The 27,256-nt window shown below is 38.3% G+C and overlaps 1 protein-coding gene and 1 long non-coding RNA gene across 7 annotated transcripts in view; one reads left to right on the top strand and one right to left on the bottom strand.

Moving 5' to 3' along the window:
• EPHB1 (EPH receptor B1) overlaps positions 1–27,256 on the bottom strand; it is a 700,554-nt gene that overhangs the window by 146,564 nt on the left and 526,734 nt on the right. For all 5 annotated transcript variants that reach the window (XM_072613592.1, XM_072613594.1, XM_072613596.1 and 2 more), the window contains exon 5: positions 14,457–14,792. In XM_072613592.1, the coding sequence (XP_072469693.1) occupies positions 14,457–14,792 (336 nt within the window). The remainder of the gene's footprint in view (positions 1–14,456; positions 14,793–27,256) is intronic.
• LOC140506426 (uncharacterized) lies at positions 4,612–17,442 on the top strand. Of its 2 annotated transcripts, none has more exons than XR_011967928.1 (3): positions 4,612–4,952; positions 5,392–5,501; positions 17,136–17,442. It is a non-coding gene; the product is annotated as an uncharacterized lncRNA (long non-coding RNA). The 2 variants fall into 2 exon arrangements; XR_011967929.1 differs by having other exon boundaries at positions 4,612–4,731.

Genomic DNA, 27,256 nt, shown 5'->3' on the forward strand with positions numbered 1-27,256 from the left:
TTAAATATTTTGTTTATTTTATTTTAGTTCTAAGAGGCAGATCATGAAAATCAATCAGTCAATCAAATATTTAGGAAAGGAAGGAAGGAACATTTAAACAGTCGTATTCTAATGTTATTATGAGGAAACTGAGTCACAGAGAAATTCATTATTTATCTTTCATTATATGACAAATCTCTGAGGAGTCATAGCTTGTGGACCCTTTATTACCTGTTGATTAGTCTACCTTACATTACCATATCCTTTGTAAAATAGGTTAACACCTGCTTGAAATGTCTGGCTCATCTTTAGATCACCAGGTAAGACCTTGCAAATCCACGGGAAAGCTCAATTCAGAACTCAGGTCAAGAAAACAATGAATTTAATTTTTAAAAAATAACATTTGCATTGAGTTGAATAAACTCTGAATTTAAAAGCAATTACATTCATAAAATACTTGCATGCAGAAACAGTGAGCCATTTATTTACATAATTACTTTTAAATCACATTTTTTACTTCACTAAGTTTAAAAAAATTAATAACCTCATTCGTTTTTAAAACACTGAATTGTGTGCTTCCCTGCATTTTGGTATCATCTGTCAACCTGAAGATAGGCCAGTCCACTAGGAAATGAACTGGTTTCTGCATCTCAGTCTTAATATAAATATTTAAATTGTAGCAATGTAATATTGTTTTAATATTTAATTATTAGATTTACATAATATCTTTAACTCTGAAGAGCTCAATATGTTACAACAGTATAAAACTTCTTTTCATGCCCAAAGATTATCCCTTACACATACATAGCCTATATTTAAACAAGGAATAATGCAAATTTAGGTAATCTACTCAAGGGTGCTAGTGATTTCCACAGGTTTTTCTTTATTTGTGTGAGGAAAAAAACATACTTGCTTAAATTTCTATTTCTGAGACATTAGGATCTTAGGACCATAAATCTAGGCTGAAAGTGGCCATCAGAGGCCAAACCTCTCATTTTACACATAAGGGAACTACATCCCTGAGACACTGTGACTATTCCAAGGCCATACAGGTAGTGTCAAAGGCAGAATTTGAACTTGGATCATCTGACTCCAGAGTCAATTCTCTTCCATGCTATCTCCTATTTTTTAAAAGACATCACACATATGTTCAAAAGTGACAAGTTAATAAAGCAAATCTGGAGGAAAAAATAATGTTTCTGTTTTTTGACCATTGTTGACATTACTGTATCCTATGCCATTTGAATAAAGAGTTAACTATGAATTTGTGTGTAAATAAATATCAGATACAGGCTCATTCTCTTATTTTATTTTTTGGGGGGGAGTCATTAAACCAAGGGGAAGCTTATACAAAATTAAATACACTGACAGATATTTTACAGACACAGTGCCTTCTGTGCTATCATGTTCTGGATTCTGGGCTTTTTTCTCATCATCATTTACTTGTTTACATCAGTCAGTAACGGTATCTCCCTTTTCTGTGCCTCCCTTTTTATTTCTACATAATGGAAAAAAATTGAGCATGTTACTGACCTCCAGGGGATGATATTAAACCTGAAGCACAACTTATGGAAATTTGGAAGTTCTTAAAAGAAAATTTCATTCCAAAATAGACAATGATTTCAGAAATTCAACATTTCCCCTGATCTACACTATGAAGGGAAATATTTCAAAAATGAGTATGTCATGATTAAGTGAGTTGGGGAGAGAAAACAGGCCAAATTTTTAAGATTCAAGCATTTCAGATTTGCTATCTAGATAGTTCTCAATTCATTGAAATTATTCACTCTTTTGCTCCACTTCATTTATTTATTCTTGCTATCTTTTTAGAGATGCACTTCATAGATATATGACTGTGACTCTATTTTTCCTTATTTTTCTTTCATTTCAATCTTTCAAAAATATTGCCTCTTGCTTTCTCTGGGTGATAGTGGATAGTGAAATCAACCCCAAGACTTAAGCTGCATCTATGCGGAACAAAATAAAGCAAAATCTCTAGCTCAATTTGATTGACACTAACAAACCGCTTGGATAATCTAAAGCACAGCTGTTGTTGCACGGATAGAGCTTGATGTTGGTCCAAAGCACCAGAGAGTGACTGGTGAATAAATATTGGTCATGTCTTTTCTGCTTTTTATTCACAACCCATCATTTTTTTAAAGTAATGTTTAGTGATTTTATTGTCAGCTTTTAGGTAGTGTTTAAACCCTCTTTCTGTACACTTTCTCTCCAAGTGATCTCACTGGCTTTCATGGGATATATATGTATGTATACATATATATACATATATGTGTGTGTGTGAGTATAGATATATATTTACATGTATATATACACATATATATCTATACATACATACATATATGTGTGTATGTATGTATGTATGCATGCATGTATATATACACACATACATCAGATGGATCCCAGATCCATAGATGCAGATCTAATCCCTCTCAAGTTCTAGTCCTGAAGTCCTGAGCATGCAACGGCTCACTGGACATTGAAAATTAGATGTCCCATCAGAATCTCAAACTCAGCATGAACATACTCAAACAGAACTTCCTCCCCACCAACTCACTCCTCTTCTACTCTTTTGTTATTGTCAAAGGTACCTTCATCCTTTCAGTTTTCCGAGTTCACAATCGTTGTTTTATCCTTAACTGCTCACTTGCCTTCATCTTACATATCCAGGTTTCCAAGTCTTGTCTCTTATTTTGATAATCACCACTTTATAATACAGTTAAAAATCTTGTATGATTAAATTCCTGTACTCTCTTTGCTAGTAGTTTATCTAAAATTTTTGCATTAATATTGATTAGGGAAATTGGTCCATAATTTTCTCTCTGTTTTGGCTTTTTCCTGGTTTGTGTATCAGCACAATATTTTTATTGTAAAGGGAATTTGGTAGGACTCTTTTTTTTTAACCTGTTTTCCCAAATAGTTCATATATTATTAGGATTAATAATTCTTTAAAAGTTTGGTAGAATTCACTTGTGAATCCATCTGGTCCTAGGGATTTTTTCTTAGGAAGCTCATTGATAGCTTGTTCATTTTTCCCCCCTGATATTGGGTTATTTAAGTATTTTATTTCTTTTTTTGTTAATGTGGGTAATTTATATTTTTGTAGATATTCATCCATTTCATTTATATTGTCAAATTTATTGGCATATAATTGGGCAAAATAGCTCCTAACAATTATTTTAATTTCCTCTTCTATGGGTGATGAATTCCCCCCTTTCATTTATCATGCTAGTAATTTGTTTTTCTTTCCTTTTTAAATCAAATTAACCAATGGTTTATTTTATTTTTTTTCATAAAAACCAACTTCTAGATTTATTTGATAGTTCAATGGTTTTCTCAATTTCAATTTTATTAATTCCTCATTGGATTTTCAGGGTTTCCAATATGGTGTTTAATTGGGGACTTTTAATTTGTTCTTTCTCTAGATTTTTTAGTTCCATGCCCAATTCCTTGATCTGCTTTTTCTCTATTTTATTGATTCAAGAAATTAGAGATATAAATTTTCCCCTAAGTACTGCACTGGCTGCATCCCATAAATTTTGGCATGTTGTCTCATTGTTGTCCTTTGCTTTAATGAAATTATTGATTATTTCTATCATTTATTCTTTGACCAACTTGTTTTTTTAGTGTTAGATTAATTAATTTCCAACTGATTTTTAATCTCTCTTCGCATTGTCCATTATTGAATGTAATTTTTATTGCATTATGATCAGAAAAAAGGATGTGTTCACTATTTCTGCTTTTCTGCATTTGGTTGTGAGGTTTTTATGTCCTAATATATGGTCAATGTTTGTGCTGATGCCATGTACTGCTGAAGAAAAAGTATATTCCTTTTTATTCCCATTAAATTTTCTCCAAAGATATAGCATATCTAACTTTTCCACAATTATATTTGCCTCGTTACCTTCTTTCTTATTTATGTTTTGGTTATATTTATTTTGTTCTGAGAGGCAAAAGTTGAGGTCTCCTACTAGTATAGTTTTATTATCTATTTCCTCCTGTAACTCATTCAACTTCTCCTTCAAAAATTTTGATGCTATAACATTAGTGCATACGTGTTTAATATTGATATGACTTCATTGTCTATGGTCCCTCACAGCAAGATAAAGTTTCGTCCCTTGTCTCTTTTAATTGTATGTACTTTTGCTTTTGCTTCCTCTGAGATCATGATTGCTACCTCTGCTTTCTTTGCTTCAGCTGAAGCATAATAGATTCTGCTCCAGTCCTTTTTCTTTACCCTCCGTGTATCCTTCTGCTTCAAATGCATTTCTTGTAAACAACATATTATAGGATTCTGGTTTTTCATCCATTCTGCTATTTGCTTCTGTTTTATGGGTGAGTTCATCCCATTCACATGATAATTAAACGTGTATTTGCCTCCATTCGACTTTTTTGCTTGTTTATTATTATTCATTCTCTGGAGGGTAAGCTTCCCTTCTGGCTTCTATTGGTGGATTGAGCCTCCGCGGTGACCTCCCCTGCGTATGGGGTTTAGCTGCTGATTTGCTCCAGGGGTGTGGCCTTGCTGCTGGGTTGCTAAGGTAAGAGAATCTTTTTGGTGCCTCTCTCTGGAAGAGGGGTCTTTTGCTGGTCTGCCCCAGAGGTGGGGCCTTGCCACTGGGTTGCTATGAAACAGTGTCTCTCTGCCAGTAGGCCCCAGGGGTGGGGTCTTGCTGTTGGCTAGCCCTGGGAGGGGGCTTCACTTCATCTGGAAGGGTCAAGGACTAGCTGATGGTTTGTGCTGGGGATGGGGTCATTGGGATGGGGCCTTGCTGTGCTGCCAGACTGCTCATTTGCCTAGAGGGCTGCTGGTTTGTGGGAGGGCGGGGCCTCCTTGTTGGATTGCCCCAGACTTGGAGACTCGCTATAGGTCCCCTACCGTAAGCTGGGCTGCTGCTGCCTTTGAACTTTGCTCCCCTTCCACCCCAGTGAGACAGACCTTTCCTGCCAGGCTGGTAAGCAGTTTCCTTGTTCCTAGATAAATTCTGAGGTTGTTTTCTAGTTGTTTGGATGAGAATTTGAGAGGGCTTCAGAGGGTTCCTTCCTCACTCTGCCATCTAGGCACCAGAAGTCCTGACATTTGGGTAGTGGTCATACTTCTTCCTCTTAGAAAAAATCCATTTCAGTTCTTCTGTGCCTGGTGGTCCCCAGACAACCATGACACCAGACCTGACATTCCATTCTTTTCCCAGTCCTATCTTTCTCCACCATTTTCTACTACTTTCCCACATTCTGTATCCTTTAAAAGAACTTGAGGGTTTTCAGCTGCACCATGGAGTTTGGAACTGTCTAGAAGACAGGTTCTTTCAGTACCATCAAGTCTGACTTGGGCAGACTGTTTTCTGAATTTGTCCCAGTTGCTGAAATTTCTAATTATAGTCTGGTTTCTTCTAGGTCACATCTTTGGTGATATAGAAACTCCTTCTTATAACTAACTTCGGTGCATTACCACCACCAACAATAATACCTTCCATTCTGGCCCTGTAGTCAGAAAAGAATAACAGGTACCTCATCTGTCATGTAAAATACAAATAAATCTGGATCATTTGTTAACATCAATGTGACATTGTTGGTCACCAATTAAGACTGAAGAATGATAAAGCCATGAGGTACATAGTACATGGTACAAACCTAATACTCAGCCATGAGTGGCTTCAAGATGTATAATGAGAGGCCCAGGTAGGGTAGCTCAGAGGATAAAGCACTGGCTCTAGAGTCAGGAGGATCTGAGTTCAAATTCAGTCTTAGACACTAGCTGTGTGACCCTGGGCAAGTCACTTAATCCTGATTGCCTCCATGGAAAAAAGAAAAAAAAGAAAAGTGGGTGCTTGGGGGATGGGGAAAGAGCAAACAATTATTAAGTGGTAGGCACTGTGCTAAGTACTTTTCCAAGTATTATCTCATTTGATCTTCACAACAACCCTGGGAGATAGGTGCTATTAGGATCCTCATTTTACAGTTGAGGAAATTGAGGCAGAGGTGAAATGACACTACTAAGTGTCTGACACCATATTTGAATTCACTTCTTGATTCCATGTCTAGCTGCCAATAAATCCTGCTACCTAACTTCCTGCTGCCCCAGAAATTTAGAGACAGAAGGACTGTCAAAAATAATCTAATCCAATGTCTTCATTTTACAGATGAGGAAACAGAGGCTAAGAGAGATCCAATGACTCACTAAATTGAAAGACACCTAGCAAGGGCTAGAACCAGACCTCGAGGTTTCAATTCCATGTTCTTTCCACTATCCCACACTGCCTCTATTATAATGAGGAAATGAGGAAACTACATCAGGGGACTGAGAACAGCAGTAAAATATGTCTGACATCAATAATCAATGAGTTTTACTCCAAGCCAAAGGCCTACAAGGCAATCAGACTGCCCAACCTACTCTTGGGTATGGGATCTAGTGATGAGACACATACTGTATGAGATTCAGCTCTGAGCACTCACACCAATGTTTCTTTCCAGTGTTAGGGAAAAGCTGTCCATGGTTTGAACTGTACCACACAACAGATTGCAATTGTAGCAGCCAACAGGTCCCATTTACTCTCAGATGGGCCACAGGGGTTGGCTCAATTTGAGGAGCTGCTTTGTGTGACTTTCATATATTTAGAAGGTAATAGAAGATCTACGACATCAAATTGGGTCTTCCAGCTCCTGGAGCAGAGTGGAGGACATAAAGGAGCAATAATGATATGAAAGTACTTTAAGACTTACAATTCACTTCACATGTATTATTTCATTTGATCCTCCCAATGCTACTACATAGCTACAATTATTATTATCATCATTCACAAATGCCAAAATTGAAACTGAGAGAGGTGAAGTAGCAGCTTGCCCAGGACCCCATAGCTACTAAGTATCTGAGGAAGGCTTTGAACCCAAGAATTCTTGACCTTTCAGTGTTTTACCCACTATGCATACTGCCTTGCAAGGGGGAAAAAAAACTGATAGGCTTTCTCTGTCAATTCCACCCTTGTACTTGGATGGAGTGTTTTAATTTACTGCACCACTCACCAACCCAAGAACTTTTCAGACCACAGTGCCCCTTTCTCTTGTAATGATTCCTGGTGGAATGTAAACTCCTCAAGAGTCTGTACTGTCTTTGTTTTTGTATTTATATCCCCAGTAATTAGTACAGTTAGCACAGTTGGCCTTTTTAGCTTCATGGTGCCCTAGATTCATCCGTTGTTTTCTCATGTTCAATAAGGTGAGTGGGATAAACAAAGAATAAAGATTCATTGTTCAGAGATTACAGCTATCTGTATAGTTGAAGAACTTAACAGAAACCACTTTATAGTACCTTGCACAGTTATGAGTACATGGTTAGTCTTCAGTAAATAATTGTTTTACTTAACCATTGACTTAAGCAATAATTTTCTGTTACTTCCCCCTTGACTTTAAGTCAAGTTCTTCACCCTTGATCCATCTATATCGTCACACACTTATCAGAACTATGACAATATCAATATTTTTCTTTACGCTGAACGAAGAAAATAACAGGGTTAGGCAGATGGTATGATGGAAAAATATAGAGTCAAAGGACCTCAGTTCAAATTCTAGAGTTGTTGCTAATTACCTGAATGACCTTGGGCAAGTTCACTTCTCTGCCTCAGTTTCTTCATCTATAAAATAAAAGATTTAGGCTGGTCTCTACGATCCTATAATTCAATTCCATTCAATGAATAATTATTAAGACCAATTATATGCAAAGCGTTTTGCTAGGAACAAGAGAGTAAACAACCCTAAAAAGTTTACCATTTAATGAAGGAAAAAAAAACAAACCACGATATGTTATGGACTTTACAGGGTGTAAGATAAGAATAAAAGAAAGTATCATACAAACTATTATTAAGGGTCTGAAAGTCAGTCAATGAATTTATTAAGCACATTTATTAATGTATTTATTAGGCACTTACTATGTGTTAGGCACTGTGCCAAGTGCTGGATATACAAAAAAAGTTTTAAAAAATAGTCCCTGCCCTCAAGGAGCTCACAATCTAATGGAGGAAGACAACTTGTAAACAACTATTTATTATATGTAGGATAAATTGGAAATAAATAAGGGAAGGCACTAGAATTAAGAGAGATTGGGAAAGTCTGATTCTCTACTAAAATGGGGGTTATGAAGAGGTAGGGAGGCTTCAGGGAAAAAGTAGTGATACCTGAGTTAGCCTTTAGTGATGTGCTCCAGAATGAATTTTGTGACAAGAAATGTTTGGTAGGTTCCTTTAAATAGAGGTCTTGGGAGGGAGAAGTCACATAGCACACAGGCCCAAAGTAGCTGATCATTAGGATGATGGGATTAAAGGGTCATAGATTTAAAGGACCTTGGAGATCATCTAGTCCAAATCTCTAATTTGATACAAGAATAAATCAAGTCCTAGAGAGGTTGGACCTTTGATAACTACCTTTCTTGGAACTATATTTCGGGAACCTCTTAGACATGCTTTACTTCACTTCCTCCTCTCTATCTCCCGCTAAACTTCCCTGCCAAGAGCTTTATTGTCTTACACTCCTACCCTTTCCTTCCCTATTCCAACCTGAAGTTCTGGGACTTGAATCATGATCAAATCAACTCTGCTATTGTTCCTGGATGGGACGTGTCAATTTACTGCCCCACTCGCTAACCTATTATGTAGAGGCAAGGGCCCCTTCCTCCTCTATGTATAGTGCCTCTCCTGCGAAAGGTCAGCTCCTCAAGAGCAGGGACTCCCTTTGCTTTTGTATTTGTTAGCGCAGTCTTTGACACATAGTAAGATGCTAATAAATATGCTTTTATATTTATTCATTCTCTCATCCCTTCATTACAAGCTGACATAGATAATAAATGACAGAACTGAAGTTTCAACCCAGGTGCCTTGACTCCAATTCCAAAATTTATCAATGCCTAGAGCAGGGACCTCTAGAACCACATGTGATCTTGAAGCCACAGATTCCCCATCCTTGGTCTAGAGCATGTAACCAATGCCTTCCAATCTCTGGTACTTCCCTTATGAGGAAACAAAGTAGTAATTTTTAAGGTGTGACCATGCAGGAAAACATCCTAGCCCATGCCTCCTCACTTTTTGGATCTGAGTCAAGCAAGGGATGTGAGGAAGCAGTCGGCCATCCTTGCCTTTCAGTCTCTTCAAGATGACACTCAATCCAAGCATTCAGCAACCTGTACTGAAATCTGAGGTTATCATCTGTCAATTATGCTTTGCAGAGGTTAATGTTATAGTATAGTATACAACATAAATGAGGGGAAGGATTAGGATAAGGATCTTTCTTTGTATATTATGAGTATATATGTATACACATGTTATATGTTATAACTAAGAAACATTATAATCATCCTCAGCATATAGTAACAGCAAAACACATTTATAAAACACTGTGGTTAGGGCATACTTGACATGAATTGCCTCATTTGCATCTTCACAACTACACTGTGAGATAAGGAAGTATAAGTATTGTTCCCATTTTGCAGATGAAGAAACAATGTCAGAGAGGTAAAGGGTTGAGAATGTTTCGTTTTAGTAGTGCTATGGCTGAAAATAACAATTTGGAATCCAGTTTATAAAGTGTACTCTTTATGAAATAAAACTATTTCACAAAGTAGACAGGCAGTGTAGAAAAGGAGCTGTCCTCAGATTCAGAAAGATCTGGGTTCAAGTCCCACCTATGACTCACACTGTCACTTCCTGACTGTGTTACCCCTACAAGTTACTCAAACTCAATGTCCTTAGGCAATTCTCTATTAAGACTCTCAAAATTCAAAGGAATTCCAATCGGCAAGAGTAGAGAAAGATCTTCACTGGGAGCTCTCTATACAAAGAAATCACAGATCTAGAAAAAACAACAGTAACAACATAACAAAACAAAACAAACCTTTACTGAGTGGTGAAATTAAGCAACAGGAAAAAAAAGACCAAAAATCTGTGTGATGTTAACACAAGAGTATTGGATTTGGAGAAGACCTTCATTCCCAGGTCTGGAACTTATTAGTTGTATGACTTTAGAGTCATTCACTTTGCCCACTCACATCCCTTCCCCAAATTTCTTCACCTGTAACATGTTACTTGGACTAGATGATCTTCAAGGTTTTTTCCCCCTAAACGACTTGTCCAAATGAGTTGAGGCAGCCTAGCATAAGGAATAGAGTGCTAGTTATGGAGCCAAGAGCCTCAAGTTTAGTCCTGGCACGGAGGCTAAACTAGCTCTGTGATTATAATCCTCAGCTTTCATTTTCCCATTTTTATAGTAATTATAATTATGTGTATTGCTATTGTCATTATAGCATTTATATAGTGGTTTCAAATTTACAAAGCCCTTTACATATGTTATCTCATTTGATCCCCCCCACAACCCTGGGAGGTAGGTGCCATGATTATGCCCATTTTACAAATGAGAAAACGAAAGCTCTAAAAGATGCAGTCACCAGGCTGGTTAGCCTCCCAGGTAGGAGTGCAGCTCGTGGTCGTTGGCCCCGAGTCCATCCCACTACCGAGCTTCTTGGTGGATGTTAATCTTATGGTACCACTTGCCTCACAGGTGTGTTGTGAGCATCAAGTAGAAGCAGGTTTTGAAAGTGCTTCCTAAACCTCCAAAGACTGTACAAACATAAGCTATTCAGGGCTTCAACTCAAAGGAAATGATGTATTTTTTTTTAAACTACTTTGCAGATCTTAAATACACATGTCAAATGTTGTAATTGTTGGGTTTTTTATTTTTAATGATCTCTCAGGACATACAGGAAGTGGTGCAGCCAGAACTGTGGGAAGCTGAATTCAAATTCACTAACTTTTTGCTCCTGTTACTTTGGGAGTTGGTCTAGAATGAACTCTGAGATTCTTTCCAGCTCTCCAGACTTCTGAACTCAAACCGAAGTTTTTTCATTCCTACTTCAGACAACATTCCACTCTACCATTAAACTGAATTAATGAGTGATTACTGACAAAAAATAGCAGTTAAAATATATCTGTAATCATTTCCTATGCCAAAAGAGGGGTGTTGGAGGTGTTTAGGAGGACTAGAACCTCTCTTCTATCCCCTAGACCAGCATCCATATATGTATATATGCACATATATGTATACATACATGTATTTGTATGTATACATACATGTATATACATGTGTATGTATAATATGTATATATAATACATACACATGCACATATATATATACTCACTTGGCACACATCTTTGTGTTCAGCCAATAAATATTTTCTACTTGTAGTGGGTTATCCAAGTGTCACAGCCGAGCAATGGTGGAGCTTTCTTTAAAGGCAAACATTCCCATGGCAAAATGCCAGTATTTCAAAAGAAAGATGGCAGTGAAATTAGAGAAGGACACAGAGAGGCTGAAAAAGGTACAGTTGACTGGGAACAAAGGATGGTGAAGGTGGATGGAGAACAAAGAATTTGAAGAATGTATTGTGTTCTTCTTTCTTTGCCAAAGAAGACCATGGCATCAGAGAAATGATGACATGACTTGCACTTGACTTTGTTTTGAGTGAGGGAGGGCTGTGCAGGTCACCAGCCTCACTTCTCCTCCAGAGCCATCTGAATCCAGTGACCAGATATTCCTCAGGATGACTGGAGATGACCCAGGATGCACTGGGAGACCTTGGGCCCTTTAGGCCAAGGTCTTTGCAGGTACTCCCTTAGGGTGAGGTAACAGCTATTCAGTAAATAAGCCTCTTTAAGAAGTAGCCAGAGCATGGCCCTTTTAATGAGGCCAAGAAAAACAAAGACATCAGGCTGGGTGGGCAAACAGCAACAGTTAACTATTGATAATCACTGTAAAGCTAGAGGGGTTGAGGAGTCCTTGGCAGGGGTTCCTTGGAGACCCAGTTTCAGAGTGTAGTAGGTTAAAGGTTTTGGGAGAGGACAGGGGAAGAGGGAAAGGAAAGAACAGGACAGGACAGGACAGGGCAGGACAGGATGGGACAGGACAGGACAGGACAGGGCAGGATGGGACAGGACAGGACAGGACAGGACAGGACAGGACAGGAAAGGAAAGGAAATCTTTTCATGCCCTGGCTACTTGAGGAATGTATCAATGCACAAGCAAATGGATGGAGATTAAAAATAAATATTTAGAATATGCATGTATTTCCTCACATTGAGTATGGAAGGCAGATTCATAGATAAGCAGATGGGCAGGTTTGGGAATAACAGGGAAAAAAAGTAGAAGGAGGAGCAAGAAAAAAAAGCTAATAGATCTAAGTGGCAGGTTTGTTAGCACATGGTTAAAAGTTCGAGATGACGGCCAGCCACCAACATAACATGACAGTCTGACAGAACTCTTATTCCCAGAAGCTGGGATACTAAAATATTTAAGCCAGTTTTCTGCCATAAACTCTCCAGGGGAAATACTGTTAACAAAGGCTGCCTGTGTTACATGTTCAACATAATGCAGAAATTATCATTTCCTTTTCTTTTCTCAAGACAGATTGTAATGACCTTTGTCTCCATGGCACTGGAGGCCATGGTAGCCAACTGGAGGCTTCCACGCTTCTACCTCTATTTTATCACTTCACATGTATGCAGAAAAATGCGTGACCATACACATACATACAAACATGCACACATGAACACACACACACACTCCGCCCCAAAGCAGCCATCTGGACAGCCAAAACTCTCCTATAACACCTCTTTTTCTTCTCCATCTTGACAATCAATTGCCAAGAATCATCTGCTATCAAAGATGCCTGGCATTTAAATGGGGAGAAAGAGACCTTGATGGGGGAAGGGGAGCAAAAGAGAAAGGAAATTAGGGGATGGGAGAAATAGAGGAAGGAAAGGAAAAGTATAGTGGGAAAGGAGGGAATGAGAGAAGAATGAAAGGAAAAAGGTGGAAGAAAAGAGGAAAGGATAGATAGAGGGAAGAAGGAAGGAAACCTCTGTGCTTATAATATTTCTTCTACCTTAGAATGCCTCCCTCACTATTTCTCTCTATTGAAATCCTACTCATATTCCAAGGACTAATTCAAACCGCAGTCCTACAGAAAGGCCTTCCATGATTATTCCTCATTTTCTATCATGGAAAATAGGTAGTGACGCAAACTGCTCAGAGTTGAATCTTGAATGTGTCAAAGTAAGTCACTCAACCAGTCAATCAAGACAGGTTGTTCAGTGGATAGAGTACCAGGCTTGTGGTCAGAAAGACTCATCCTCCTGAGTTCAAATCTGGCCTCAGATACTTACCACCTGTGTGACCCTGGGCAAATCGCTTAACTTTTTTGCTTCAGTTTCTTCACCTGTAAAAAGAACTGGAGAAGGAAATGGCAAACCATCCCAGTGTCTTTGCCAGGAAAACTCTAAAATGGGGTCATGAAGAGTTAGATGCAACTAGAAACAACCCAACCTCAGCAACATGTGGCAGAAAGGTAGATTTCCTATATGGGGACTGAGTTGAATAACTTTATTGCCTTATAAGCCTTTGGGTTGGTGTGAACCTTAATTCACTCTTGATACCATCTAAGTAACCACCTTGACCCTCAATATTGTCCTTCAATTATACATTCCCTTATTTCATAGTTATTTCATTACTTGTCTTTATAAACTTTTCATCTAGACTAGAAGGTCCTAGAGGACAAGGAATGTTCTATATTTATTTTTACCTTGAAAACATCCAGAACAGATTCTTGTATGCGGTAATATACAGTACATACTCCATAAACATTTTTGGAATGAATGAGTGACTGAATAAATGGATTCAATGGAAAAGAAAATAGCTGGTTTATGGACAGAAAATGAGAAAAATGAAGTATAATCAGTAATAGAAAGCAAAAGAGATATGGAAATAGAAAGCGTAAAATAGAAGATGTTTGATGATTTCATTTTAAAAGGAAAACTTGGGGTAATCTGGTCTCATAATTTGCGTACACCATGAACAACACCAAATTTCTTACATGCAACACATGAATATAATGTTATCTATTTATCTTAGACTTCCCTGAAGACCATCTTTGGTTGGAATTCCATCAAAGAAGGGTTTATGTATATTTAGTATGGTGCTTCACACATAGTGCTTGCTAAGTCTTTTCATTCATTCATTCACTTATTCAACACATATTCATTGAGTTTCATAATATGCCAGGAATTGTGCTAAATTCTAGATCCTGGACATTCTACTTTCTCTTTGTTTTTCCCCCTGACTTTCATGTTTGGAAAGAAGAAATTCTTTAGTTCCTTCATCTTGGAAATATAAGTGAAATGCAGGCTTTATGTTTTCTGTAACATGAATAAACTGCTTTGCTACCCCAGTCCATTACTGTTAGAAAGTCTGATGTCACATTGTCATGTTGACTTATTTGTATCCAGATGTGCAAGAAAAAGTTCTATTTGAATGTTACTTCTCCTGACTAACCAGATGAAACAAACCAATTATCCATAAACACATAGACAGAAAGACAGACAAGAAGACAGGACAGCAGAGTCACACCATGTGTCTCTGGGACTCACCAGCTTGGTTTGTAGTGATGTTGACTGAGACATGCTGTGGTGGGAAAGGACTCTTCCCAGAAACTCCATTGATTGCCTGGATGTCAAATGTATAGGGAGTGTGGGCCCAAAGGCTGCTGATGAAAACCCTGCCTTCAGTTAGACCCAGCTGCCTGGGCACAAACTCCACATTGTCATCACAACGAGAACAACTTCGGCGATCTGCCCGGCACTTTTTACAGACAATGTTGTAGGTTACATCATCACGCCCTCCTGTTTCTCGTGGTGGGTGCCATTCCAGTATAATGGATGTCTCATTGACGATGGAGATGACATTTCGGGGACCTGAAGGAACACCTGGGGAGGAAAGGATTGCTCAACGTTTATGCCTTTGAATAGACATTGTTCAAGTTTTCATAACTACACTTTTTTGCATGATTATATGGTTCGTACCCCTCCCTCAAGAACCCCTCATATTGTCGCCTTTGTTTCTTTCCCTCAGCCTGAAAAAAAAGCTAAAGTCTTCACTATGACCTTCCTATTAAGAAGGGGTAGGCAAAGGCTACCCATCCGTTCCCAAGTTACATGTTAAATGATCATTCTGAGACCCTTCTCCTCCTTGTATCCCTAAAACCTATAATATGGCTGCTGCTAGTTTCTTATTCATTAAAACTCAATCCATACCTTAGCCATAAAATTTGTAAAGGGTATATAAACTGATCCATTTTGTTCCCTTACTAGTATAAAATTCCTGAAGGTAAGATCTAGTTTCTTTTTTCTGCTCTAAGGAATATATACTGCCTTGCAGGTGTTTACTAAATAATGAAAAATAGTAAAGTGTTACTCTGTGGTTCCATTTTTTTGGGGGGGAGAGGTCTTAGGTCTACTCTACATTCTTAAAAATTATTGAGGAGCCCAAAGAACTTCTGGTTACTTGGATTATACTATCTATTGATATTTACTGTAGAAATTAAAACTAAGCTCTAAATTTCTATTTACTAATTCATTTAAAATAAAAAATAACATGTTAACATAACACATTTTTATGAAAAGCAGCTATATTTTCAAAAGCAAAAAAGTAGTGAGAAGAGTGGAATAGTTTTATTTATTTTTGCAAATCTCTTTAATGGTTGGCTTAATAGAAGACAGCTGGATTTTTGTATCTGTTTCCCTAATCAATCTGTTGTGATATATTGTTTGGGTTGAAATACATGAAAAAAATCTGTCCTCACACAGATATATAATTGAAAAAGGAGGATGTTTTTAAAAGGCACATAACATCTTAGTAGTATTATGAAAATAGTTTGGACCTCAAAGTCCCTCTGAAGGATGACAGAGACCTGCAGGAGTCCATGGACCACATTTTGAGAACTGATTTAGGAACATACATTTTCATTGCTTCTTTTCCGATATGTATGTTTTCCTTTCTCTCTCTTTTTCCTTTGCTTTATCATATTTTTTCTTTCTCAGAGCTAGAAGTGGCCTGGGATGGAATCACAGAATTGCAGATCAGTAAAGAACTATGGAAATTATCTAACCCCATAGAACGAATCCACACACATTTTTTCCCCATGCCTACAATATGTAGATACTGAGAATACAAGAACAGAAAAGGAAATAGTCTTGCCTTCAAGGTTACATTCTATGGTGGGGTTGGGGCAACATATATAAATATAGATACATACAAAATTTGAGGTTGGGCATGGGAACTGGACCTATGATTTTACTGATAGGGAGTTTCCAGTAAGGAACTTCCTACTAAAACAGATTAGGCAGTACCTTCTTTTCCACTTATAGTCTGAGAGTTGCCTGTATGCTGAAAATAAATGCTTTGCCCAATGTCTTCTTATACCTTACTCCATGAAACACACTTTTTGATCCAATGACAGTGGCTTTCTGGCTGTTCTAAAAATAAGACACTGTCTTCCAGGCATCCCCTTTCACTGTCCCCTGTGCTTGGAATGCTTTCTCTCTCCTCTGCTCTGATTACTGACCTTCCTGAATTCCTTTTAAGACTCAACGAAAATACCACTTTCTACAAGGAAGTCTTCCCTACCCCCTTTAAATTCGAGTGTCTTCTCTCTGTTAATGGTTTCCTATTTATCTTGTAGGTAGCTTGCTTTTTATATATTTGTTTTTATGTTGTCTGAACCATTAGATTATAAACTCCTTGAGGGCAGGGACTGTCTTTTGCCCTTTTTTGTTTCCCCAGTGCTTAGCACATAGTAGGTGCTTAATAAATGTTTATTAATTTATTGATTAATATGGTTAGTATATGTTGGAGAGCAAATGTTAACTAAGGTCTTCTTGGCCCCAAGACTAGCTTTTTGTTCACTTTGTCACATTACTACTCCATACAAAACATTTGCAAAATCAATATCAGTTTTCCTTTTAAAGAAATAAAATGGTAGTGGGCTGGAATGGTAGGGGTCAGGGGGAGGTGTAGCTCAGGAAAGGCCTCATGTAAAAGGTAGCGCTACAGCTGAGTTTTGAGGGAAGCCAGGTATCCTAAGAGGTGGAAGTGAAGACAGAGTGCCCTCCAGGCCCAAGGGACAGCATCTCCAAGGCTCAGAGATCTAATATTCAGGGATATGTGTGAGTAGCAGCAAAAAGGCCAATGTCATGGACTCTACAGAATGGTAAGGAATTTGGAAGGGAATCTGAAATCATGTAATCTAAGTTTTTTTTTTATTTTTTTAGAAATGAACAAACCAAGGCTCAGAGAAGTGAAATGACAACTTAGGTCAACACAGATTGTAAACAACAGAGCCTAATACTTCTACCATCCCATCTACACCTTTGGCTTCTAGGAAGAAGAAGAGGTAGAGGTGCTTGGTCTCCCACCCCCATAGACCAACATCCCCAGGCATGGAGAACCAGGTGACACTGCTCTCTCCTTGCCTAGGTAATAAAAATAACAGCAACAACAATGGGTGGCATTTACATCAGACTTTCAATTTTGCAAAATGTTTTACAAATATTATTTCATTTCATCCTCACAATTACCTTGAGAGTTAAATACTATTATTATCTCCATTTTATAGATAGAGGCAGATAGAAATTAAATGACTTGACTAGGACAACACTGCTAGGAAGTAACTAAGGTTGGATTTGAACTCAGGTCTTCCTGACTCGAGGCCCAATGTTCTATTCAGGGCAACATCAGCTGCCTCTGATAGTCCTTTGTGTTTGCATCTTGTGTCTTGGTAATTCAAACCTCTGGCACTGCTTTGACCATCTCCCCTCAGATAGCAATCAAAATGGCCCAGGACCTTAAACCCAAGAGTCTTAGAAATGATAGCGTATGCTATGTCCCAGTCTAGCATCTAGCCTGAGCCTCCCATTTGTCACTGAGGAAAAACCACTGTGGAAAAGGGTACACTTTCCTTGCCTCTTCCCAACACTAACTGCTGGTCAGATGTTCCTAACAGGCAATGAAATCCAAGAGTGCTGGGAATGGCAATGCATCCCTTGACCACCAGTCCTGCTTCCAGCTCAGTACCCTTAGCCATCATCCTGGGAAGCCACCCCTATGGAGATACAGCCTGGCAACAGCACCTGCAGTTACTATAGTCATAGCTACCCAAGATCCAGAGAAGAAGATTGTTGCCACCAAAATCCTTGGCATTGCCAAGTGGTTCAGCATCAGAACCTGATGTAATTTTATCAGTGGAAATGAAATTAAAGAAGAGGTGCTGACATCTGCTTTGCTGCTGGAGCCCTAAGAGTCATGCAATCTTTCTCTTTGACTTACAGCTGAAACCATCTATATGTTGTCTCTGTTAGAATATGGGCTCCTTGGTGAAAAAGGGCTTTCTTGCTTTCTATTTGTATCCCAAGCACTTAGTATAGTGCTAAGCACATAACTGTTTAGTATTTTTAAAATATATTCATTCATTCACTCATTTATCCCAAGCATTACCAGGTCTGTGAGGAAATTAGAGGGTGGAACTCTGCATTATATTCATCCATGTTTATATCCCCAGAGTCTGGTCATGGTACAATATCATAGCTCTTAAAGGTCTATCTACACAGTACAACCAGGTACTAATATGCCCTCATAAGGGGAAAGGAAAGTGTAAGGGGAAGGGAATAAGCATTTATTAAGCTGCTTTGTACAAATATCTCCTTTGATCCTTACAATAACTCTGGGAAGTAGGTGCTATTTTTATCCCCAAGAAATAAGACACAGTGTCTATGAGATCTATGAGGTTAAATTGGAATCCTGGAATTATCCATCAAATCTCACACAATTTCGTGCCACCTCAAATTTGAAGATGGGGGAGGGAGGGTGAATTCCTAAAGACAAAGGATGGTGTTCCCAACATTCTTGTGAACTGACCTCTATAGAACCTGAGAGAGCTCCAGTGTTTGGGGAACTCTTGGACAGGAAAATCAAAAAATAAGAATATAATAAAGCAGTTTTATGGAAAATCCCAGGTTGCTTATAGAAACGGTGCTATTAATGAGGAAATGCTTGGCTTGTGAGATGAGAGTTATGGAAAATATATTGAAATCTGCTTCTTTGATGAGAGAAGACATTGTAAATACGTGTTGGTCCTACCCAGTAATAGATTTTGAACCCCCAAGCTATTCTGTCCAGACTTCCCAGCTAAGATGAGTAATAGAATTCATCTCTGATGATTTATCAGTGGGGTCTTCTCACCTGGAACAGACATTAGCAAAATGAATTTCTTTCTATGCCTAAGAGTATGAATGCAGGAATGCCGTCAATAATATCCCCAATAGTGGGCATTTGGTAGTCTAGTACCTTTCTGAAAGCAGTGTGTCCTAGTAAAAAGAAAACAGATCTAGAAACCAGAAAGATCTGAGTTTAAGTCTTGCCTCTGGCATATACTATGACCCTGGGCAAGTCACTTAATCACCTAGGCAATTCTATAAACTTGAAGTTGTGGAAAAGGTGCCAACTACAACTTGCACTAGTAGATGGAGTTTCCTTACTTGGGAATTTTTGTTTTTATTGAAGTCACAGGGCTGGTCCCTATCCCTGTCTGTATGAAGGGTTATTTTAGAAGCAGTACCTTTGTCTCAAGTGTTCTTTGTCAGGAATGGATATTCATTTCCATAAGGAAACAGTAATCTGTTCAACATGCCACATTACCAAAGTGGTGGACATGGTCTCAAGAGATGAACTCTTCTTTCAGAGAGAAAAAAAGGAGTTCAGCCATGAGTAACAGGTCCCTGAATTTTCTCACTGTTTAGTGAACAGAGAGACAACATCCTCTGGAAATATCATCTTTAGACAGGAAGAATTTGCCCGAGCAGATGTTGATATTAGTAATGCATTCAGAATCAATCCAGCTGACACTCTGCAACTGAATGAGGACGTGTGTAAAGTGGTTTATACTGGAGACAGGAATCAAATGCCAACGTATAAAATGAGGGAATAACAACCAGGTCATGGGGCACTGGGGAAGGATTATATGTTGAATCAGTCAATGACAAAACATTGCAGTAGAAAGCCAGTGTTAGATAGGATTCTATTAAAACATGAAAGAAAATCAGTCAAGTACTCTATGCAGCCCATTAGACCTGAGCTAAAGTACAATTTTCAGGTTTGCTTCTGACAGGGCAGAATTCATGATGAATTTTTATCAGAGTCTTACAAATAGCTTTCAAGAATTTCCCACCCATCTACATAAGAATAAAGAGAAAGATGTCCCTGAAGTAATAAATGGTGAAAAATTACTTAGGAAGTTCAATAGGTTCACTGTAGTGCCCTAAATATATATTGGGACAATTTTTACTCACAGCCTGTACATGCTTACTTATCTTGACTAATGCTTGTCTTGGAGGTGATGGCATCACTACGATTATTCTTAGATTAGAAGCTCCCAGAGGTCAGGCACCAATACCATGGGGCATTAGCTTTGCCCCATGTTTGAGTCATAAGATAGGAGTAGAAACAGAGTCACAAAACAGGAGTTGGAAATTACAGGGAGGTAGATGTCGACTCAGTATGAGGAATTATAACCATCTTAAAATGGAATGAGTTCTTTTTCACTGGTATCTCAGATGAAGGTTAGATAACTACTTGCCAGAGATATTACATGGGATGGATGATCTGGATAAGAGGCTAGATCAGATAACCTATTAGTTTTCATGCTCTTCTGGGATGACATGTTTATTTAAACTCAATTTTTACAGTGTATAACATAACTCCACAAACAGATCCCTCTAGTTCATTTCAGAGAAGGCACTGTTAAAAGAAATTATTAACTATTCAGCATTGGGTTATAGGCATAAGGAGGCCTGTACAGGTAGAGGGGAGCCTAAGATTAACTAGTCCAAGTCAGAAGGATATAGGAGATAGAATCACATGGCCAAACACAGGGGTGACTTTGCATTTTGGTATCAGGGGGGATAGGAACAAGCAAGCATTTATTAATTATCTGTCATGTTTCATGTTCGACGTACTATGCTAAGCACCTTATGTCATCTCATTTGATCTTCAAACAGTCCTGGGAGGCAGGTGTTATTATCCCCATTTTACAGATAAGAAAACTCAGGCCAGCAAAGGATACGTAACTAGCCCGGAGTCACACAGCTAGTGACTGAGGTCAGATTTGAACTCGGATCTTTGAAACTCTAGGTTCAGTGTACTATGTACAGTGCCACAGAGAGAGAGAAAGGATAGAAAAAAGAGGATGTACACATGTCGATACTGGAAGGTAAGCTCTTTGAGATCAGGGCCTGGCTTCCATTTGTATGTAATGCAACATTTAATGCTTTGGACTCATGGGAGAGGGGAGCAAGGAGGTGGACTTGTGATTCATCAGGAGATATTGTTATGGAAACTCCCTTCACAAATACAGAACTTCAATTCAGTAAACTATTCCTACAAAAGTAACAAAGTCCCACAGTCCCAGGTCTTGAAAGAATTATATCAGACTAAAAAGCAATCCCCGTCATCTAGAGTTAAAGTGACTTTAGAAGTTATTTAGACCACACCGCTTTATTTTATAGCTGAGAAAACTATATCCCAGAGAGGTAAATTAACCTGACAAAGCTCACCTGTATAGTAAGTAACAGAGCTAGGATTTAAATTCAGATCCTTTGACCCTAAATTCAATGCCTAGCAGAATGCTGTTTTCTAGGTCTTAGGCACATCAGGACTTGAAAAAGCATTCAAAACAGAACTGGTACTTTTTAGTTCATGGACAAAATCTTTTACCTTTTTTGGTCTGCACCTGAAAATTTCACTATAGTAGGGAACCACCTGTGAAAAAATACCCCTTCTATTTTAGATCAAAATTGCTCTGCAGTATATAGTATTAAAGATTGATCGACTGGGATAATGAGAAAGGTTGAGCAATTTGCCTAGTCACACGACCTGTATGTAACAAGATATAAGATGAATCCAGGTCTTGCTAACCCTGAGAAACTGGCTTTCAATCTACCATACCATACATTAAGTGCCTCCTCTTTAGCTATCTTAATATTATGAAAAGAACTTATTCTTGTTGAAAGGCTGTGAAACGATACAGCCCATTATGTAGAATGTGGATTGACTTCGAAATCCTATTTACAGGATTCTTCCCAGTGTCTCTTAGAGATAAAGGGAAGCAGATTCAAGCAGAAATTTCAAACCCAAACAAGCCTGAGATCACAGAATTTAAAATGACAAGGGACCCTAAAGATTTACTATTCCCACCTTTGTTTTACGGATGAAAAAATCAAGGGCCCAACCTTAAGAGGGGAAATGATTTATCCAAAGAAACATAGGCAGAAAGAGACAGCTAGAACTCGAATCTAGGTCTTTTGACCCCAAATCCAGTATTTTCTTCATTGCATCAGTTTGTCAAAGAACTTCTATGATGCACATCTATTTCTCCTCCTTCCCTGACCTTTTTGCCTTAGACAAAAATTAATATTATGAACAGCTCAATGGAGCTCAAAATAAACTTCTCCAGAGAAAGACTCCAACCTAAGATCATGTTCCCATTATTTTGTATTTGTGAGACCCTTCTTTTCTTGGTTTATGCCTCTGCTTGAAATAAGACAGAGAATGTTAATTCAGAAATGGTACCTCTAGTCACCTTCCCCAGAAGTGAGAGCAGCCGAGGTGACTGAGCTAAAGGAGAGAGATGGAGAGAGAGAGAGAGAGAGAGAGAGAGAGAGAGAGAGAGAGAGAGAGAGAGAGAGAGAGAGAGAGAGAGAGAGTCTCCTGCTTTTCTCAAAGAAATCCTAAAGAAATAAAATAAGAAGGATTTTTGAGTCATTGTCTCCATGGGTCTAAGCTCCTTAATATCATGTTCTCTTCCTCTTTTTTCTTAATTATGTACAGACAGGCTTTTTGAGAGTCTCGCTGATCTGTTGCCAGGGTTACTGCAGATGAAAGCACTCTGTTATAATGGTAAGGAAAATTCTGTCCTTTAAAAAAAAAGGAAGAAGACAATTTTCTATTTTCTTTTGGGGTGGTGTTCAGAGTTTTCTTCAATAAAGGTAAGGCAACTTCCATGAGTTGTCCACTAAGAATGGTATGGTTTTTAATGAAATGGAGAAGGCATTAGTGCACCTAGGATGTTAAAACAGAAACAACAAAATGAACACTTGATAAGAGAGAGTGCAGAGGCTTAAGGCTGTTACTGTGTTGAGATAATATCTGTCTCTTTAAATGTGATTCGGTAGAGATGATTTTTTAAGAGAAAAGAGAGAGAATGGAATAGGTGGGAAGGAACTTGGGAGTTTATTTGTAGGCATTTGACTGGAAATAGGAGGACTCTTGAGTAATCAAAATGACAGGTAGCTCAAGAAAGCCAATTCCTTTATCAGGTATCTTAATAAAGCAAATTGTCCACATACTGATTGGTCAAAGCCTTTTACAATAATTTGGAAGTGAATTTCATCCTGGTCCAAAATGCCCAAAGGCCTGATTGTCATTGATAAGCCTGGAATGCTTTTAGTGCAATGTTATGTGCTCTGAGGGCTGTCTAAATGATTACTGGTGTTAACTGATGACGGTGGTGGGAGTGATCAGTGATCATTGTGGGTGAAGATTTCCTTATTCTCTCTGAAGAGAGTTCAAGTCCTGTCCCACAGAATCCTCCCCCAGTGACTAAAGAATGATTCAGACTCAGTCTCTATCCATTTGAATTCAATTCAACAAATTCTGAGCACATAACAGTATAATGTGTGAAATACTGTGTAAAGGTCTGATGAGGGAGGGGGCACAGAAGAAAAATAAATCATAGTCCTTGAACTCCAGAAACTAAGTCTCACAAAGGAGACAAAGTAAAAATAGTTAAGAGTTAGAATGCATGAAAAGGTAAGAGGATGTATCATTAAGTGGTCAAGTGAGTGGTACAGACCATAGGATCCAGAGGTCAAAGAAGCAGGAGTTTTCTATGTGCCAGAAGGCTGGGAAAGACTTCGTGCAGTGAAACTTGGACTATATCTTGAATTAATAGGTAGCGTTCAGTAGTCAGAGAGGAGGGAGTCAGGGGAAAAGAGCAAGGGAAAGTCATCTAAGTGGGGAATGCAAAGGTGAGGATGAAAATGAAGGGCATGAAACCCAATGAGAAGACCAGCTGTGAAGATAGACTATTGAGGAGTTTGGATTATATCCTTCAATAAATAAGTGGGGTGTGAAAAGGAATTTTCCATCAGTGGAATTGCATGATGAAAGCAGTCCTGAAGGCACATGAAGCTGACAGTAATTTGCAGGATTGATGCACTGTAGTAGGCTATAACATCAGCTAAGGAACGTATTCACTTAATTATACATCATTATACATTTTATGCATTCTAACTCTTAAATTATTTTACCTTCTCTCTTCAATGAGAGTTTTAGTTTCTTGAGTTCAGGGATCATGTTTTACTCTTCTGTATTCCTTTCCCATCAAGGCTTAGGGTCTAACTGCCCTACCTGCTTCCAGACAATGCTGAAGGACTCAGGAGGTTTAAGTTTTATGGCCACTGAATGCACAGACCTTTAAAAGGGAGTGAGTCACACTTAAGTTAAAAATATTTGAACCTCTGTTTTGAGAGATGAGAGATGGACCACTTTTCCCCTTCCCATCACCCCTAGTCACACGGCAACTAAAGCACAGGGCTTACATAGCCAAGCCTGTTACTGTATCCCAGAACCCTAGCTACCTCTCCTACTTAGCATTTCTTTGCCTGATTGTAGGTGATCAAGCAGCAGCTATAAGATGGAAATTTCCAGTCTTGAAGACCTTCTTGGGTGTTAACTACCAAGATATCTTGAGTCCCTTTAGCAGAGCTAATTGATGTCAGAGGGAGGATTTTCTGCATAGAAGATGACCAAAGATAAGAGAATGAGCCCAAGTCCTGTCCTGTCAGAAGACATAGACAGAGAAGGAATTGTTTGAATAGTGAAGAGTCAAGACGATATATAAAATTCCATTCAGCAGTCCTGGCAAATGTTTTACGTTTTTCATGATTTTAAGCCTTACCCTCCCAAAAGAACATAATTGTAGTTGTTACTGCCACTTGTTTTAAGTCCTTATTAGTGAATGCTTGTGATAGTCATTTGTGGTAAACATTTAAGGCAGCTCCTATCACCGGCTTGTGAGGAGCCATGAGTCTTTTCCTTCTCCAACTAGTCCTCATGGTCACATTACTTAGTTCCCATCAAACATAGGATACCCACTGTTAAGGTTGACTCTCCTTCCCTTTTCAGACACCTACACATCCTTCCTTTAGCTGGAAGTACCCCAAGTCCTACTAAATTCTGACCCTTGGAATTGCTCTCCTCTTGATTGGGAGCCATCTGTCCTTTCATTGTTTCACAAAGTCGTTAGGGCATGGCTAATGTCCCATTACTTTCCCTGACAGAACTTAAATACTAACTGGCCTTCCCATCTGCCATGAACTGAATATGAACATGAATCCTTTTTTATGTGCTGTCTCTACCAATTAGAATATGAGCCCCTTGAGTACAGGGACTGTCTCTTTTCTATTTACATCCTCAGAACTTAGTGTCAATGCTTGGCATATAGTAAGGACTTAATAAATGCTTTCCATTCCAATCTCTGCCTTTGATATGAGCCAAACCTAAGCTTCAAGTATTCTTTTCAGGGCACTTGGATTGAGACATGATGAGACAAATAAACATAAGAAAATGAGTCTGACTTTTATTTTAGGTGGACAGACTTTCTGAAGATTAAACTCAGTCACCGCACACATGGATCCAGGGTGAGAATGCCTTGATGGAAGGGGAAGGCACATATGCAATAGTTATAATTATTAGATGTTGAGTGCCTCATCTCTCTTGGAGAGCAACTCATGTCCTTAGGGCTCAACTTAATTTGTTTGCTGACTTTTTAAATAAAACCTTATTGTCTTGGCATTGGATGAGATCAGACTTCCATTTAGATTGTCCTTTACATTGACAGTGGACCATAGAAGAAAAATAGTGTGTCTTCTTAACATGAAAAAAGGTAAGAAAACTGCGGGACAGAGTTGTGGAGGGATTTTTAGAGAGGGAATGTATATTGGGATTTGGAATTGTGGGGGCACTTTTGCAGGGGATATGGATTGAGATTGAGAGGGAATGGGAGAATTCTTGGAGGGGAGGTAAGGTAGCAGGAAAAGGGTGAAAAAAGAGGCTGAGAAAGAAAATAATGAGTAAAGATAAGATGGAGGGAAATTCATAAGTAGTAATTATAACTTTTAGTGTGAATGGGATGCATATAGCAGCTCTTTGTGGTGGCAATGAACTGGAAATTGCAGGGATCCCCACAAATTGAGGAATGACTGAACAAGTTGTGGTGTATGGTTGTGATGGAATACTACTGTGCTATAGGAAATGATGAGCTCAGTGCTCTTAGAAAGGCATGGAAAGGCTTGCATGAAATGATGAAGAGTGAAGTGAGAAGAACCAGGAGAACATTGTATACAGTCAGAGCAATATTGTTTTAAAAACATTTGTGAGCAACCAAGTCATTTTGACTATTACGCAGATTTTTAAAAATGACATATGTCCTTTTTAGAAGAAAGATGTTAGCTACATCCAAAGAGTGAATTGATAGATAGAAGTATGGATATAATGATTTTACATATATACATATACATCAATATACATATATATAATATATGTGTGCATATATAAATATGTGTGTATACACACACACACACACACATATATATACACACAATTTGTGTCTAATGATAGGAGGCATAAAAAAGAAAAAAGAAATTTACAGGATAACTGTAGTACATTTGGAAGGAATAGCAAGTTGTACATGGTGGATTTGTAGTTTTGTGTATAACCATCTTTTTTATTATACTGTGTTATGGAAATTCTTGTTTTCTTCCATGAATTGAAAATAAAATAGATTAAAAACAATTAGTATGTCCTATGTTTAGCAAGAATTTGTCTAAACCTTTATCTAAATGGCCCTTTCATTGTTGGGGGATCTATCATTCTTACTAGTGCTGTACCTTTTGTTCTGCAGGGAACATGGGATCATTTGTTCTTAGGGCAGTTCTGTTTCTCATATAAGAGTGCATGAATAATTTCTATTTAACCACAGGGTGCAAGTTTCTGTGGGAAGAGTCCTACATCTTCTGGGAACTCATTTGGAACCAGAATTAACTTTTGAGGGGAAGCTCATTTCCCCCTCCTTTTTGTTAGTTGTTTGTTGTATTGCATTTTTATTTTCCCTTCTTTGTTTCTGTTTGCTCAAATCAGGACAATAAGAATAAAGGATATTTTGGTAAGCCCTGAGCAAAGGAATGAAAATCTTGACTACCATGTTGGCATGTGATGGGAAGAATGTGATAAATTTGAGAGACATTTGGAATGACAAGTTAAAAAAGGTCTGAGGATTGAT

The sequence above is a fragment of the Notamacropus eugenii genome, chromosome 5 (genome assembly GCF_028372415.1).
Source record: "Notamacropus eugenii isolate mMacEug1 chromosome 5, mMacEug1.pri_v2, whole genome shotgun sequence".
In the NCBI taxonomy this organism is placed as follows: Eukaryota; Metazoa; Chordata; class Mammalia; order Diprotodontia; family Macropodidae; genus Notamacropus; species Notamacropus eugenii.